At 37.6% G+C, this 15,487-nt stretch overlaps 1 protein-coding gene across 1 annotated transcript in view; it reads right to left on the bottom strand.

Moving 5' to 3' along the window:
* Necab1 (N-terminal EF-hand calcium binding protein 1) overlaps positions 1–15,487 on the bottom strand; it is a 151,602-nt gene that overhangs the window by 99,749 nt on the left and 36,366 nt on the right. The window contains exon 3 of the mRNA XM_085676983.2: positions 11,742–11,850. Coding sequence (XP_085533109.2) covers positions 11,742–11,850 — 109 coding nt within the window. The remainder of the gene's footprint in view (positions 1–11,741; positions 11,851–15,487) is intronic.

The raw sequence follows: 15,487 nt of genomic DNA, 5'->3' as shown, positions 1-15,487 counted from the left end.
TGAGCTACAGACAATTGATGACTGACAGGAGAGGGAGGGTCAATTTTCTCCTGAGAATCTATCCATGCTCCAGTAGATGGTCCTACATCCCTGCAAATATGGGGGATGACAAGTGGGCTCGTGTTTCTTCAGGGAAGGTGGGGCAGCATACCCTAGGTTTTTTTCATCGGAATATATCTCATTGGAGATATATTTTTAAATACATTATTTCTATGTGTTTTCATTAACCATCCAAGGTATAGATACAATTAATAGACAATAGAAAACAGCGAAACTTACAATATATTGGCCTAAAATCCAATATGGAGAATGCAGAATACAGGTAGGAAGCCATAGTAATCAGATAAGATAACAAGCAATAAATTTGATTTTGGATACTGCTTTTCAGTTTCTCTCATTTAAACAAATCCAGGACACACAAAATTTCTTGCCATGAAATTGGAAATGGTTAGATGTGTTACAAAAGATAATTAGATATACCAGATACAGTTAAGATTATTATTTATAGCTTTAAAAAATATAAAATGATAATAAATATTAATTCTCTTTGTTTATTTCCTAGTACATAGAAAAGGGTTTGATAATTTTTCAAGTAATGGGATTCTATTTCCCTGTCCCTAGTCTTTCCTTAAAGAAATTACCTTTGGACATAGTAACATAGCAGACCTCCCTGAGATCAATGCATTATACAAGCATCTCTGGCTGCCTAGAAATATTCCTTAACAGTTAGCTGCCTGTAAATAACTTCCAGACATAAAGTTTTTTTTTTAAAGGAAAGGTTATTTGAACCTAGCAATTATTTATAATAAAGTAATTCATAGCTATGCTAAATTATATTTTATCATCAAAATTAAACACTGTGAAGATTGTGGGTTACAGTCAAATACGGATGGGAATATCAAGGGACGAGGGTCTTGCCTCACTTCTCAGTCATGGGGAGTAGAAGACATCACATTTATTGGAACAAAAGTTTGTTTCTATAAGTTATTTGGAAAACAGTTTCCCATCCATGAATATGTCAGCTTCCCTTAAATAGGAAGTAACTAATCATATATAATACACGGCACATGTTATATCTGTTGCAGGTGATGAATGAGCACTTAGTGGATAAATAACCGGATATGTAGGGAATAAATGACTGATTTCATGGGATCTGCAAACTCAGCCAGAATAATTGTTATCAAATTTGACTGTCTGAATTTTCACAGTGAAAAGAAAAAAAACTCAGCAAAAATAAATTCGTCATTGTGGTTTCAAGTGAGTCTTTATGTTTTTCAACCCCATGCAACCAGGATGGAAAGATAGAGAAAATTAGTTGTGCAAATTCTCAGCCCTATGGTCCAATTGAGGTAGGTTTCTAATCATGGTGAATCACTATGTTTAATCTGAAGTTGTTTAAAAATAGAATCCTTGAAAATCATAAAAACAAAATGAAACCCCTAAAGCCGTTACTGAATGAGACAAGAACACTAATGTTTACTCGAGGCTGGGGCTCAGCCTCCATCCTATTAGATTTTGGGATAAGTGTTAAATGCTCTTGTTATTTAGTCTTTCTTCTTCTTACTGAGAAACCTTTTAAGGCCAGAGAAGAGCATAATATTCTATGTAGTTAGCACTTCTTCCTAAGCAATAGAAACCATTTTACATATAAATGAAGAATTATTAATATTGGGAAAAATAAATTACTCATTTGTACCTATCTGTGTCTGTTAAAATTGGGAATTAATTCACATTTATACTTTAAATTTCATTTTACAGGTTTTGATTCACAAGAATAAAGTACTATTTTAAGAGAAATATCCTTTGATACTAATTTTCATTCAGTCTTAAGCCAAATGAAGCATCTACTGGGTTACAATAAAAGAGCGAATTAAAGAATTTACATGATAAATAAAATGTCAATGGCTTACTTCTTCTATACAACCTATAGGGTCTTATGTTGTTATAAATACACCTCTGCAAAAATAACTTGCACCTAATCAATATACTATGTCTGTGTGTCAACCAATCAGTTAACTATTTAAAGTTTAGTACAGTGATTTCAAGTAAATAGTGGTTCTTGTATCAGAAATTATAATTAGATCTGGAGACAAGATTAACAAGATAATAAAGCAACTATCTAAAATGACATTATATAATTAGATGGTGCTTTAAGAAGGCATAGATTATAATTATAAAACTTAAAAGAAAGATGATCCAGAGAAGTTGGAAAGGTTAATGAATACATCTTAATCATCTTTGTTTTGTTCTTGTTTGGGGAAGTTATTTATATACTGTTGATTAGTTTTGTAAAAATGGGTTATTATATTGGTTTCCTTCTTTTTGCAAAGAAATGAAGTTCCAATGCAGAGAATAATCTCAATGTTCCAACACTAGACTATGAAAGGATTCAAGCCCGAGGCTGCCAAATTTGTGAGTCTTTTACACATTGCAGTAGTGCTGCATAGTGAGTTTGATAAACTTTTATGACTGGCAACTTTACCACACAGAGAAGCAAGGGTATCTAAGCAAAGAGTACGGCATCTCATCTCAAATATTTATTAAGCTCACAATATGTGCTGGATATAATGGTAGGAAAAAAAATCAATGAAAAACAAAATAATCACGATGTCTGCCTGCATGAAGTTCAGACTTGGGGAGGAGAGCTTTAAACAATGAGTACAATAGATCTACAATTACAATTGATATAGTTACTACATAGAAAAGTTTATGTTCCCATGAAAATGCAGAAAATGCAATCTAATAATGAAACTTAGAAACAGGCATATGTAATAAACACATAACATACATTGTTGAGCAATACACATAAAGCCATATTTTAGGTGGTAAAGATTGGCTACAAGGTAGAATAAGGGCAAATAGTAGAAGAAAAGAAAGACAAAAGAAAACAGTTTTCCACGATAAAACTAGAATATATAATTAGAAGCCATTTTAAGCAGACACTCCTGTGATTATGTCAAAGTGACAGGGATCCAGGTGTTCTATGCTCTGACCTGGGATTTTCTGTATTAGTTCAGTTCATTTTACAACAACCATGCTATTTTTATTCTCTTATTCATGGGAGGCTTAATCTTTCTGAGTGATCTAAAAGAATATTTTTGGCTGAGTAATTAATAAATGACAGAAATTTTATTATCCTATTTCTTGAGGCTTTGATGTTCAAGATCAATATGCCAGTGGGTTGGAAGGAGTAACAAGCTCCCGAGGGTATATTTTATAAACCTCCTCATCCCACTGAAGAGGACTCCGGACCAAGCCACCTCTCCAGACCCTCACTGCCTCAGGATCTTCTCGGAGATTTGGACGCAGGAGACAGATGGCTGGGGAACTGTTTTCAGAGAAGTTGTTTTTGAAAACCCTTCACGTCAAAAATAATGATTTCAGGCTTTTGAAATAAGTCCCGCCTTAATAACAATATTTTAAGAATAATGTGGTTTTAAAGATAGAAACTTTGTACTGAGATGGTTGTGGTGGTAATTTTCTAAGAGCAGATTTTGCTGGTGCGTTGGGTGTGCGGGAAGAAACAGTCTGAGAGGTGAGTACCATGTGCTTTAGAGAGATGGCTGTTCTACTTTTACTGATTTATTTCATTCATTTTGTCAATAATAGTAAAGTTAGAAAGAAGATAATACTTATGCATAAATAATTTACCCGATGAAATTTTATTTTGAGTAGTAATTGACTGCACTACACCATTATCAATGCCCATGGCTTCTCGTGCTTTCAGTGAGCGAGTTCACTTAAGGCTAAGGGGAAAGTTCACGTTCTTCATGGGGACAGATGGACTGCAGCCAAAAGGTAGCATCAAAATACTGAAAACGTTTGAAACTGCAGCCTGTAATATACATGATTTAAGAAGACAGTGAAGCTTGGAGCCTTCCAAAGAACAGTGAGAAACTAAAGTAAAATGAGCGAAGGCGGGCGGTGAGAGGGCTAAAAGTAGAAGCTGGCTTCCAGGTATGAAGGAGGAGAATGGGAGAAGAGTGGAATTAATGTCCACAGAAAAAAAAGAATAACTTTTCCACAATGTAGCAACTCCCACTTTAAGAACCCAACACAATAGACTTAAAAAGAGAGGAGATAAAGGCAGCAATTAAAATAATTACCTCTATACTGTACATCCAAATATATTCTATGGCTGGGGAGCTAGCCATCTTTTCCTCACAATAAGACACTTGAAAGTGGCTTTTAAGAAGGGCCTTGAAATATTTTGATTTTTGGTGTATAAAACAGCTAAAAATATGAAACTTTCTTGAGATGGCACGACAATGAAAGACGTTTAAATGTTGTTTTTAACTAGACCTTGGGAAATCCTCTGCCTCTGTACAAGCTATGCGAGCAACTTGGGTACACCGATTGACTGACAGTGATGAACTGCAGGCTGTAATGCATTCTTACAAAGTCATACAAATAAATGCCCAGACTGTAGCTGTCTAATCACCGAGTCTCCCTATTCAGTTATTAATTGCACATTTCCCTTAGAAACTAATGCTTTTGGAAATATGTGATGCAAAATTTTTGCTTCACTGCTATCTTTATCAGAGAAAATTAGAGCCAATTTATTTCTTAAATTATAACTAAGGATAAATCATTTCCCCACAAAATTTTCTTAGAATTATCTCTGTTGTACAATTATCTCTGTATCTCCCAAGGTATGATAATCGTTTTGATTGTAAAGTTGAATTTGGCTTATTAATTTCCTACTCTTCCATGTGGGTTGAGGATACCTCTGTCCCCATCCATACTAGAGGTTGTGGAGCGACTTGATTTAGGAAGAATTCAAGATGCTGTTGACAAAATTCCTTCATAAGAAAGAACAGAGCTTTTCTACCTTTTACTTTTTTGAGTAAAAGGGCTACCTTTTACTCAATTAAACCAATACTCAAAAATGCATACATTTATTTTTCCTCATTTCTTTGCTAGAGAAAATGATGTTCCAAGATAGTAATTAGGCTTATCTAATTACTGAAGTGAAAACACATCTTAAAAATAGATGAATAATAAAAAAAATCTGTGGTCCTGGGTTAGCTCTAGGACAAATAGTACAAATAACTGGAGATTTGCTAGCAAATTAAAGTGAGTCAGGGCTTTTCAGCTTCTGTGGGCAAAACTATACCTGCAAAGGACAAAGGATGTGATGAGGAAGTATTTCTTTCAGCCATGCACATGAGTCTGTCTTTCTTTCTTTTTTTCTTTCTCTCTCTCTCTCTCCCTCCCTCCCTCCCTCCCTTCCTTTCTTTCTTTTTTTGAGACAGGATTCCTCTGTGTAGCTTTGGTGTCTGTCCTGGCACTCTCTCTGTAGACCAGGCTGGCCTCAAACTCACAGAAGTCTTCCTGCTCTGGCTCCTGAGTGCTGGGATTAAAGGTGTACGTCACCACTGCCCAGCTGACACAAGTCTTTCTAGTCTCTAAATTCTCAAGGAGTTAAACTGGTGTGAAATTCAACATTTCAATATCTATAGGAGGTGGGATTATGAAGGAGTAAGTGAATAAATACCAGATGTTGCTTCATCCAAATGTTGGCAATCTTTCTAAATACACAATGGACAGGATGGACCCCAAGGCTCAAAGGAGTGGTGTCACAAGCATGGTTCTAGAAGATTCTAGAGAGGATGGAACTGGTCAGACAAATGGATGGGCAAGGCAAGGATAAAGGGGCTACTGGGAAGTGGAGGACCATGATACCTTAGCAAGACCAGGGTGTCCGTTAGAGCACAGAGATTTTCCTGATTTCAGGATTTCCCACTATAAGTAACTTCAGGTTTTTCTGCTGATCTAATAATTCTAAATTATTAGAATTTTAGCTTCCCTGGGCCTCTTTTGTTTTTCAAAAGGGGATGGCTATATTTCCCTAAATTATGAGATAATAAAGATTTTTGAGGCCAAGTAAGAAATTCTTTAAACTGTGAGAAATTCAAGTTATGTCTGCCCAGAATCTATACTTCTCTGTTCAGATGCAGCATCCTGGTTTCAGTTCACATTCTCTTTCCCCTGGAATAGGGATAAGTTGTTCTCATGTGCTCATAATACCAAGGTAGGATAATGATTCGAAGCCAGGCATCTGCTTTAGTGCTGGTAAAGAACAGCAGTCTCTCTGATAGCGTTCCGGGCTGTCTTCCAGCCATCCTGACCTCTCAGTCCCTCTGAGATAAGATCTGATAGAGCTTAAGGAACAGGTAAACAAAAACAGGGAAGAGTCTGAGCACCAGCCTTCCAGCACCTGCTGTGCTCACACACTTACAAGTCTCCTCTGGGTTCATTTAACACGTGATCAAGGTTATAATTTCTTTAAGTTGTCTTTAACACAGGCTTCTGCCACTCACAAAGAAGTCCTTCTTTTTATAGTATCATTTTCCTTATTGTGACCTTTTACCAAGTTGAGCAAGGGAGAGAATGAGGAATATCTGCTCAAAAACTGATTTTCTCAGGCTCTGCAGCATTGGGAATCCTTTGATTCCATCCTTCATCTAAAGCATTCTAAATACCATGTCTCTTAAGAAGCAGTTTCCATATGTGGCTGTCTCAAAACTGGAAGCTTTGGGGTTGAACAAACGACCAACCAACCCTTTACCCAATTTCTACAGGTAAACTTTTGTCATGCGTAGAAACAGACTGTGTTTGATGCTGACTTCTGTTGGCCAGTTTGGGTTGCAAGTACCTTTCTGCCAGGGCTCCGCACCTTAACTATTAAAACTCAACCCTGGCTTACCCAGGCTGACCACTCTATTATGAACTTTTATGGTCATTTGTTCCTAAGCTCTATCACTTCTCACTCTCTGGTTTCTTGCTTATGCACTTTTAGCCACCCCATACTTGTAATTAATATCGGGGATTGAGGACTACTCTACTTTTCCGGGTACTCAGTTTATGGCTTTACTTCCCACATCCTCAGTGCCAGTTGAAGAAGGCTAGGCTACACCACCAAGGAGATCTGTCTCACTCATGGTTAGAATGGCAATGACCTTTCTAATCACAATGCCATGCACAACTATACTGCACACCCTCTCAGAGAGCCCCAGTGTTTATGTCTCTCCTTAAGCAGTGTGATGAATTAAGAAAGATAGTAGCATTATCAACCAACTCATCATACTTTAGGAATTAACGGTCATGCATATATGTAGGCTAAATAACTTTTTCTACTTCAGATAAAGCATTTCTTTGTCATCTGAAACAAACCCTTTGATATAATTACTCTCTAATTATTATGGGATTTTAATCTCATCATTGGTGCATAAAACTGTTTTGAAATGTTGAAGAGACATGAAATAAAATATTCACATTCTGGATAACTCAAATGAGCAGACTAAGTGGAAATTAGACACACACACACACACACACACACACACACACAGACAGACAGAGAGAGAGAGAGAGAGAGAGAGAGAGAGAGTCAGTTTAGTATAAGAAAAAATATTTTCAATTCCAGAGCTAACTTGGTTTAGTAGTCAGTGATATTTCTGTCACTTTGGTGAGCGTCAGTGAGTTAACAAGCACAGGGTTGAAATATCAGTGCTCAGCATCCAAAAAACTATTTTAGTCTGGAACAAAGAATCTTCTATTTGAACGTATGAGTCTCTAGTCATGAGCCCCTCTCTGAGAGTCTTGGGATACTTTTCTTTATGTTCACTTTCTGCATCATGAGCAAAACTTCCATCTGGTCTACCATTTGGTCTTCCCTGACAATCTGGAGCTCCTAAGTGCAGCTCACTGGCAAAATTGCTTTAGGTCTCTAGGGAGATTCTCCCCTGCTTCTGCTATGACTAATACCATAAGGATTTTTCTAAATTTTCTCATTTTTATCTATCTGGTTGCAAAATGTAGCAATGCTGACTTTCTAGGGAGAGAGAGTACCTTCTGTGTGCTATGAAAGTTTCTCCCTGACCTAACAATTTTACCTCTATTCTTGTTTTTTCCCAGGGTGGTGGCTCTCATTTATGAGCATCTAGCTATAAATTTAGTTTTTGCTAGTATTATTTTCCCCAAACTTATATATTCATAGCATTGTGAGTATTCTTTTCTGAATAAATTTTATTTTCTTTGTTGGGAAGACAAATGTGTGTCTAGGAGACATACTCTATGTCTGGGAGGATTGTAATAAAGAAAGCTAACTTAAATTGTTGGGAGATTAATTTTTTTTCTCTTTAGAAAAAGGGAAGATTAGGAATATTTCGCTAGAAAGAAGACAATTAATACAGATATTGAAACTATAAAGTGTTAATGAAATGAACGAGAAATTTTCAATTTAATTTGAAATATTAGCTTGTTCACAGTTACTAAATTTAAGAAGTTAGTCTTTAATAATGCCATTCTTTGTTAGCAATATCTTTAATTTCACAATCTTGTCTTCATCAGACCATCTAATTCAAGTATCATATTGTTACATATTCCATGAATCACTCTATGTAACGATAATCCACAAGAATTTTCTGAGTGCTCATGCCTAATGAATAAAACCCCTATCAATTTAAACTATTAATTTCAACAGGTGATAGAGAGTTGAACAGATGAAGCCTTCGCGTTTTTCTCCTTCCACTAAGGATTCTTTTCATTTTTAAAAACTCTGTGTTGAAAAAAAAAAACTCTGCGTTGAGCAAAATGTCGGGGTTAGATGTGTGGGGAATGCAACTTTTGAGAAACCATTTACCATATACTCAAAGCGTAGCACAGCATCAAACAACAGACGCTGCATGGGATTCACCTTAGGAAGAGATTTTTCTAAGCACTGAGCTCAAGTTCCTGCTGTATCGTGGACGGTGAATGTGAATACAGTGTTCATAGGCTGACTTGGAAATGAATGAAAAAGTTATCTCAACTCAGGCATCCTTTTTGTAAGAAGTAATGTGCCTAGCTTGCACACTTAATGTGCACTAATTTACTGCATTGTAGATACAAGCCATAATTAAACTCTTCTAAAAGACTGGTTTTATGGCCAAGCAAAATGTGGCTGACAATAAGGGCAGACTGAGAAGCCAATGATAAAGGCACTGGGTTTTGATTCTACTGCATGTACTGGCTTTGTGGGAGCCTAGTCTGTTTGGATGCACACCTTCCTAGACCTGGATGGAGTGGGGAGGGCCTTGGATGACCCACAGGGCAGGGCACCCTGACTTCTCTTAGAACTGGAGAAGGAGGGGGAAGAGGGGATGGGGGGAGGGGGAAGAAAATGGGAGGAGGGGAGGAGGTGGAAATTTTTAATAAATAAAAAAAAATAATAAAAAATATTCAACCACCAGACATTGAGAGGGACAAGGACCAGGGAGTTGCGAAAAGTGGAAAGAGAGTTAACTGGTGCGGTTCCACCTCACCAAAGTTAATTGGCTTCTGGGGGGCCAGGCTGTGCTCATGGTTACATTAGAGCAGTTTGGTGGTTGGGGAGCATCAGTATTTGGGAGGATAGCATATGTCCTGAGAAAGTTAGTAGAAAAAGAGAAATAATTGGCATATAGAGCACAAACGTGGATCAAGAAAGATGAAAGTTGTTTGTTTGTTTTTTTTTTTTTTAGCTTAAAATGAAGCACTGGGATTTCTATGTTGAAGACTGAATTGATCTTTGTAAGAGATCAAAGCTTGGCACTGACAACCCGTTCTAAGGATGAATTTCATGAATATAATTCAGAGGTCCCCAACTAATATTTTAAGTTTTAAATTGATTAAATTATGCTAGAAAACACAGTTGTTACTAATGCATATAAGAACAAGCAATAGAAATGTACACTTCTTTAGGCTTTGTATAAACTATTACACATCTCAGTTTTTGGTACTCAGTCATCTTATAAGCATGCAAAGTAACACAAACTATTAAAAATATAAATAAAAAAAGGCAAAATCGAACAAACAAAACCAAGTGAAAACTTTCTCCTTAACTTGAGTAAATATGCATTGAAAAATATACATAACACCAAATTCTAAAGACAGAAATCTCAATAAATGTTCCAAATCCAGATACTTTTAAAACTTGACCTATTAAGGGAGGAAATCAACAGCATGCCTGATGGAGTGTGAGTGCACCAACTTCCAACAGGATACGGATACCCAAGACACAAGCCGAGTCTCTGCCTCCTCTGCATCCCTTTCTCCCAATGGCTTCCTTCCATGCACGAACGTTCTGTTTCCTCAGTAGCCATCTAACATTTATCTAAGAGCTATTGTCTTCTTCCATCTTGGCATTTTAGCTAGTCCCTCACTGGAACCACAGTGACCTATAAGATGTTGCTAGAGTTCTTGACTAGGTCGCCTTTGACTTGCATAAAGTTGAAGTGCTTTTAAAAACTCAGGACATACATTATTTCTCACCCAACTCATTCTTTACTCTGTTCCTTCCCATTTAGATCTCTAGGTGACACTTTGGGAATCAGAAGTAACTCTTCCTCATCCCATGCGCCCAGAACTTTCTTTGTGCCCTTTCTTTTGATTTTTTTTTAATTCTTGAACATCTATTTTATTTCTAACATATTATTATTATTTGTTATTTAGGAATTTCACACAATGGAATTACTTGGGGTTTTTTTTTTGTATTTTTATTGATTATTTGGGAATTTCATTTGAAACTCAACAGCTTCCCAGTCCTCCCAGGCCCACTCCATCAACTCTTGTGCCTTTCCTTCCCCTGACCAAAAAAAAATCACCAAGCCCATTATGTATTTCCCATTTCTTGACTGGAATGTTCTCCCTGGTTTCCTGTACTTCTATACCTAAGCGGTTTCTACTTTCTTTTCTTATCTCAGTTTCTGAGCCACACTGACCTGTTCCTTCTTTGGGATTCTCAAGTGTCCTGCAAATACATCAATCACAGAAGTTTCAATAGTATACTGAAATTGTCAGCTACTAAGCCTAATCTTATTTCTGACAACAAAAGGCTTAAGGCATAGCCAATTGAAATTAAAATCGCCTTGGATTCTAGATACTTATTGTTTTAAAAATACTCAACCACTTGAATAAAGTGAATTTAATTTTTTAAATTTTAGATTGTTTGCCTCAAGAAAATGTCTGTTCATAGCAAAGAGTTCCGGAGCATTGTCTCAGCAGACTGGCTTACTGCCTGGGACCAAGTCAGGGCTTTGCCTACAGCAAAGCATGGTTGTTCAGGCAGTAGGCATTGTGGTGGGTCTTCAGGCACATGTGAGTCCATGTTCTTTCCTATTAGACTTGTTTAATTGTTACTGTGAAAAATAATATGATTTGGTTCAGTAATCTTAAACAAGCAGTACATTTCTGCTGCTATATTCCTAAAGTCCTCATTATCTTATGATTTCAGCCTGGCGGGGGGGCGGGGCACAAACAGAATCTTCTTACTCCAAAAGAAGGGTCCACATGACCCCCCAAGAATCAATTCTCCAGAGCTCTCCTGTGCCCGACATTACCTATAGCTCTCAAGTAACAGTAATTTCAGGTTAAAACTGCAGTAATTTCTTCTTAGCATACCAATGTAATGCCCAGAAGACAATTTTCAGACAAAGGAAGTTTAGATTATACAAAGATGGAGAGATGGATTTTACTTATCTATTAATGATGGACTATATTTATCATGTCCTCTTTGTTTTATATTTTATAAAGAGGATGCAATCTAAAATTAATACAGAAGAATTATTTGAAAGGTTCTGAAGGGTTTTTAGAGCATCTGCATTTTAAGGAAAGGCTATCTCAGAACTGAACACTACAGAATGTACTCTTGACATGTCTCTGAGTGACTCACACCCTCTCCACCCCACTCACGGAGTCCGCTGATAGGAAATATTCCTTACTTGGTGTTGTGCGTGTCGATGGTGTGGAAGAGCTCATGCAGTTCTTCTCCACTGAGAACTCCGTCTGCAAAATATGCTTTAAATTCCTCAAAGGACAGTTTTCCATCATCTGAAATAAGAACACACAGAAAAGAAGCAAATCACTTCAACCTCATGTGCTGGTCTACTCGAGGATTTCAAACTTAGCCCAAGTGTCCATTCTTGTTTATCTATGTATGGCACAATAATACACATACATACATGCACACATACATATATACACACAGACATATATGCTCACCCAGAAAGGAAGGAAGGAAGGAAAGAAGGGGGAAGGAAGGAAACATGATGAAAGAAAAAATAGCTCTAAGTATTAAAAAGAAAAAAATTGAACATCTCTTCACTGGACAAAGCTCACCAATGAATGCACTGATGTATGTCTTTCTGATTTTTGAGTCTTCTTTGTTTGTTTATTGTCATCACAAATATTTAACCTTTAAGGAGACATTTACCTAACCATAAATAATGACATCATACAACAGCATGAAGGGCCAAGCAGACGTTTCACTTTCATGACACCAAGCCTACACAGAATCTAGCAGACCACAGGTTAAATACTAGATGCTTAACAAGTATGTTTTTGATTGAATATTTGCAAAGGATATGAGTTACTACAATTTAACAAACTCTGTTCATTGCTCTGCTCATTAAACTAGAGAGTGCTTTTAAAGCCAAGCACATATTTCTTATTTGGGACACAACAGCAAAACACAATCAAAGTCTCAAAGTCTAAAGGAAGATAAAATGTACAGACATAAACATAAGTATTTCTGCACAGCTGGAAATAGTAAACTCAATAAGAGACAGACACACTTTAAATATACGGGAATTCAGGTAATGGGTACCTTTCACTTCTAAGAATGAGGGGGCAGGGTTAGTACCATTTACACTGGACTTTGAATAAAACCTCTGCACAAGCATAGATGGAAAAACCCACATTACCAACATGCAAAATATCTGTGCAGGGCACAGAAGCAACTGAAGGGATAAAGGATACCCAAGGGAGGGGGAGCATCCTTTCTGTGCAGTCATTTCTCAGATTTTTCAGAGAGGCTGCCAAACGACTCTAAACAATGGAATATGCCTTTGCATTTATAACAAGAACTCAGACCAGAGAAAGAAGTTGCCCAGAATCACAAAACTCCTCACCGAGACGAACCAACAATACTGCAATGAACAAAATAGAGTCCTATCATTAAATAAAAAGTATGATTTCACAGGACCAGACCATCAAGCTTATTTGGAGCACTTTCCTAACAGATGGCCCCGACTGCCTGAAGTACTATTTAAATGCTGGTTCCTGGGTGCTGTTCAAGCAACAGAATCTCCCTAAGAACTCAGTGTTGGTCAGCAAGATGGATGGTCTGTATCCGCCTGGACAGCTCTTCTTGCATCACACCCAGGAGGTATTACTCTAAAGGAAACAGCAGCCAGAATTACTTAATTCTCCAGTAAAGACTTATCGGCTGGGATATTTTTAAGATCCTGGTTTGTGAGACACAGATACTTCAGATATTTTAATTGCATTTTTCTTTTTCATTTAACAGACACAACATACCAAGCTTCTGCGTCACTCTTGCTAATATTTAGCAGAGCAGATGTGGTCATCCCACTGATGAGAATCTAGGTCTGGATCAAGCTTACAAAGCATCCTTGAGCCAAGTGACCTCCTGGGCCAGTCAGCCCCATGCAGCCCCAGAGTAGCCCAGTGAAGTGAGATCAGTGCACTGGCTTCCCTATTGTCCAATCCATGCTTGTTTCTAAGCGAGTTATGGAAATTTAGTTCCATACAGCCTATTGTATTCCTGGATGTGCATCCTTTTATTTTGACAAAGGAAACCTAGATTCCCAGTGCTACAAAGTAAGACCCTGCCAATAAACAAACAAACTAATTAGTTAAGAAGAAAAAACTAGAATGAACATGTCATTTTCTCTGTTGTTGTTGTGCTGTGCAGAAATATGATCTTGTAAACTGTGGGATATTTCCTATGGTGACCCTTTAATTGTTCTCAGACAGGTTGAGTTAGGTGAATCAGTTCAATTAGAACTGGGGTTTCCTGTGCTTCCCATGGGTGAGGTCGGCCTCTGAGGTATGCTGCTTTAGAATTAGGGGGAAAGATTCAAGCAGTAATGCACGTTCTATGAAATAAAAGCTTTGGCTAGCAAGTGCCCTTATTAAAAAAAGAAAGAAAGAAACAAAAAAAAAAAAACAAAAAAATCTCCTGTTGGCAAAAAAAAAACATATAGAATAAGAGAATGTAAGCATAAAATTGCAGTCCTTTCTTGAAGAGTGGAAAGTATGTGTTGAAAGCTGTTTTTATCACATGCAGGATTCTTGAAAGTCTCCATGACAGGCTGCCACACTGTAAAACAGCAATTGCAAAGAATTCCTTCTGAGTAGGTCTAGACTAGTACTAAAATGTTAAACAAAAGCTTAATAGAAAGGGTGAAAATCCCCTTGTGTGATTCAATATTAATAAGGCAATTATATTTTTATTAATATATTTTATTTCAACTTCAGTATTCCTTCTGAAATCTTCTTTTGAAGTGGAACAAAACAGTAAGAACTTGGCTTCAATTGGCTTGGCTCACGAAATAGGCACACCTTCAGAGGCCACTTTCCTCCAGTGACAAGGCTTCACCTTTACCACCAGGATACACAGGCTTCTCAACTTTGCTTTTAGAATGATGTTCTTCATCTCAGTTTGTTCTGAACATTTTGACCGTCTCGGCTTCATTTATTTTAATTTTTAATTGAGTTTGTTCTTTGGTATCTTCACACGTGCACATAATGAATTCTGATTGTTCTCATTCCTACCGTCTCCTGTCTTCACTCTTCCCTACCAAACTCCCTCTTCCTGGGTACTTTTTTTTCCCGCATTTATGGCTTCTCATTTTGTTCGTGTCCCTCTGGGTTTTGCCAGGGCCATCTGTGTAATTTTGGGATTGGAACTATCCAATGGAGTCTGGCGAGTACAGAAGACAGTGGCTATCGGGGGCCCACAATTCAGCAGTAAGGAGTACGGGCTCCGGAAGCCCCTCCCCAGTACATGACTGACAGCTGAGAATTGCCTTGTACAAGCCCGGAGCAGGTCATCTCAACTGCTGGAAGTTAGCACCACACTGTGAGCACTGTATATAGAGGATGGGATTTTGCTGCCCTCCCTCTATTTTTCAGCTCTTACGTTCTTTTCATCCCCTCTTCTGCCCGGTTCCAGGAATCTTGCAGGAATTAGGATAAATGAAACGTTTAGGGCCAAACCTGCTTTCTATTCTCAGCATCTTGGGCAGTCATGAGTCTAAGCATTCACTGTCATTCCCTGCAAATAAAAGCTTCTCTTATTAGACTTGTGAGTAGCCTTAATCTAGGAGTATAAACAAATATTTAGACAACGCATTGCCTTTTTGTCTATTTAATTAACCAGTGCTGCGGAGGCTCCTTCCGCTCCTTCAGTCAATAGCCTTTAAGATACCAGCCCATTAAGGCATGGTCTCTTATACTTTAAAAAGCAGCGGGAACTGGGCACCCTCTCTCTTGCTTCCGGCTCCCTTTCCAGCGACTAGATTGTCTGTTTCCTGTTTGTGATGAAAGGACTGTTGTTTGGGACAGTGATCTGTAAGATTTTCCCCTCAAATAAATAACCCTTTTTATTATCCCTAATTCTTAACTGGTGTGGAATTGTTTTGCGGCTTCAAACCATCAGTAG

The sequence above is a fragment of the Myodes glareolus genome, chromosome 16, assembly GCF_982192425.1.
Source record: "Myodes glareolus chromosome 16, mMyoGla1.1, whole genome shotgun sequence".
In the NCBI taxonomy this organism is placed as follows: Eukaryota; Metazoa; Chordata; class Mammalia; order Rodentia; family Cricetidae; genus Myodes; species Myodes glareolus.
The sequence above is the reverse complement of the archived record's forward strand: the minus strand, read 5'-3'. Positions and strand labels throughout refer to the sequence as shown.